The sequence below is a fragment of the Cucurbita maxima genome, unplaced genomic scaffold (assembly GCF_002738345.1).
Source record: "Cucurbita maxima cultivar Rimu unplaced genomic scaffold, Cmax_1.0 Cma_Scf00002, whole genome shotgun sequence".
Lineage (NCBI taxonomy): Eukaryota > Viridiplantae > Streptophyta > Magnoliopsida > Cucurbitales > Cucurbitaceae > Cucurbita > Cucurbita maxima.
In genome coordinates this window covers 911,716-914,775 of record NW_019272018.1, presented here as the reverse complement: position 1 = coordinate 914,775, position 3,060 = coordinate 911,716, and the positions used below count along the sequence as shown (strand labels likewise).

Sequence of the window (3,060 nt, the reverse complement as noted above, 5' to 3'; positions counted from 1 at the left end):
CCACTTGGTGTCTCGTTCTGATACCATTCGTAATGGTCAAGCCTACCACTAGCAAATTAAAACGTATCTACTAGGAGAGATTTTTACACTCTTATAATAAAACTGTTCATCGTAATAATAAAACGAATGAACTTATTTAATTAATTAATTATATATATATGTATATTTAAAGAAAGGAAGAAAATGAAATAATTTTCAATTGCAAAGCAAGGGAGGAGGCACAGCTACCCCTTGAGAAGGGGATAAAAGCTCAAAAGGGTACGCTCCCATTGTTCACCTTTGAGAGCTCTCTGCATCTGCTTCTTCTCTCTTTCAAAATATTCCATTTCTTCTCTCTCTCTCTTCATTCGTTCTTGTTCCCTTTCTTCTGAACCTTGAAGAACAGGGAGATCGATCGATCTTAACACACTTTGAAAACCTTCAATTACAAGAAGCAGAAGAAGCTTGAAGAGAAACAAAGCCCTCAAGCAACCAAAACCCACTTTCAATCTTGTCTCTCAGAACACCTTCAACACACTTTATTCTCTCACATTCACAATGAGTAAACAGGACGCCATGAAGATTCAGGTACATTATCGGATTCTTGTTTGTTTCCCTGTTTGTTGGCCATTTAAAATCTTGATGTTGTTTTTGTGTTTGTTTCCAGGCCTGTGCGCTTAGAGTTAACATTCACTGTGATGGATGCAAGAAGAAGGTCAAGAAAACTCTTCAGAAAATTGATGGTAAGTGGTAGTAGAACTTAATTTAGAGGAGAAACCCTTGATTGATTAGAGAATTTTTACTTTTTTTAAGAGATTATTGACTGTTTTCTTTCTGATTTGGGGCTTTTTTTAGGAGTTTACAATATGAAAATCGATGCAGAACAAGGGAAAGTTATTGTAACAGGAAATGTAGATCCAGCTGAACTGATAAAGAAGCTTGAGAAATCAGGGAAACATGCTGAACTATGGGGAGCTCAGTTAAGTTCAAACAACAACATGAACAAATTCAAGAACAACATGCAATTTCAAAATGTCAAAGGAGGAAGCAAAGAACATAACAACAACATGAACATGAACATGAACATGAACAAGTTTCAGATGGAGAAGGCTTTTCTTCAACAACAACAACAACTGAAAGGCTCCAACAACAATAACAAAGGAGGTAATATCAACAACAATATGCATAATCTTATGGCTCCTCCTCCTAGAGATAAGAAATCTGTTAAGTTCAATTTGCCTGAGGATGATTCTGATTTTAGTGGTGATGAGTTTGGTGATGAATTTGATGATGAATTTGATGATGATGATGATGATGATGATGAGTTTGATGATGAACATGATGAGTTTAGCCATGGACATGGACATGGCTTACAAAAGAATGCTCCCATACCCATGATGGGGACTTTTGGGTCCAATAGGACAATTAATTTCAATGCCATGAATGGTAAGAAAAGTGGGGATGTTGGAAGAGCCAAGAAGGATGAAGTTATTGATTTCCCTGTTATGATGAAGGATAAGGGAGGAGGTAAGGAAGGGAAAAACAGTAGCAGTGGCGGTGGCGGGACGAAGAGTAAGAGCAAAGGAGGGGATAAGAAGAAAGGGGGGAAGAGGGGGGGTGGGTTTCTAGGGCTAGGTAAGAAGGGGCTGTTTGGTTTTGGTGGTAAAAGTAGTAGCAAGAAGGAGAATGGTAACAAGAGCAAAGGAAGCAAGAGTAGTAATAAAAGTGTAGAGAGTGGTGGAGGAAAACATAATGGCAATGGACCCAAAAAAGGAGGCAAAACTGTTGGTCTCCCTGAGTTTGACAAGTTAGATATTGGGTTCCATGACATTGATATCCCAAAACCAAGCAAAGGAGGTAAAGGGAGTGGCGGAAATGGTAAGAATATGAGCCAGATGGGTCAGATAGGCCATGTTAATAATGGAAACAGAGGCCATCCCAGGCCAATGGCTCCAATGGCTCCAATGGGTCCAGTGGGTCCAATGGGTCCAATGGGGCCAANGGGTCCTGGTGGCATTAATATGAGCCAGATGCGTGCACCAATGGGAAATTATGCAATGAGCCAAATGGGTAACATTCCAGCAGTTCAAGGCTTACCAGCTCAACAAGTGATGAATGGAGGAGGAGTAGGAGGAGGGGGAGGATATTATCAAGGAATGGGACAAGGGAACCCTTACAATCCGCAACAACAACAGTACATGGCCATGATGATGAACCAACAGAGGGGAGTTGGGAATGAAATGTTCCAACCCATGATGTATTCGCGCCCGAACCCAGCCATGAACTACGCTCCTCCTCCCCTGATGTTCCCTCCGGTCGCAACCGACCAGTACACGCACGCCTTCAGCGACGAGAACACGGATAGTTGCAGTATCATGTAAATTTTGCTCCTCTGGTTTATTATTATTATTATTATTATTATGAAGGATTAGTGTTGTTGTGGTAGGTTTAGGTTTTAGGTGAATGTAGAAATGGGTACCAGATGCAGTACCATTGCTTGTATTAGTTGAGAAGAAGACAAGAAAAGAAATGGGACCAAAACATTGATGAAATTCACAGTTTGATCCCTCAAAACCCCACTACTTAGTACTTTTACTGTTTTCTTTTGTTTCTTTTTCCCTTTTATCATTATAATGAGTTTCAAGTGGCAGAGATAATAAAAAACAGAGCCCATACGGCTCCACAGTACAGAGATTTGTCAGCTGATTAATGGGTTCTGAACTGATGAACTATTGTTTGGTCATTTTTCTGAGCTTCTGTCCTTTGACTTTTGTAACATATTTTGTCGTTATTGTACCAATTGAGTTTCTGAGGTTGAAAAACTTGTTGATCTTCCGGACAACACCACTTTGTTTTCTTGCTACTTACACTTACATGGTTGCTGCACTATGAGCTTCTTTTTTGTTAAATGAATAGGGGAGGATATATCATGAACTCCTTTTCAAGTCTTAAAGTTTCAAAATCAAACGGGTTCTAATGAGGTCTCACGTTGATTGGAGAGGGAACAAAATATTTCGAATATGAAAACTTCTCCTTAATTGACGTGTTTTAAGATCTTGAGGCGAAACCCAGAAAGAAAAG

General features: G+C 39.7%; 1 protein-coding gene across 1 annotated transcript; it reads left to right on the top strand.

Annotated features, from left to right (window-relative positions):
* Window positions 1-250: 250 nt before the first annotated feature.
* Window positions 251-2,722, top strand: LOC111468467 (heavy metal-associated isoprenylated plant protein 34-like). The gene is made up of 3 exons (XM_023113717.1): window positions 251-567; window positions 647-722; window positions 835-2,722. The coding sequence occupies exons 1-3, from the start codon at window positions 538-540 to the stop codon at window positions 2,358-2,360; spliced, it is 1,632 nt and encodes a 543-aa protein (XP_022969485.1). The 5' UTR covers window positions 251-537; the 3' UTR covers window positions 2,361-2,722.
* The last annotated feature ends 338 nt before the right edge of the window (window positions 2,723-3,060 follow it).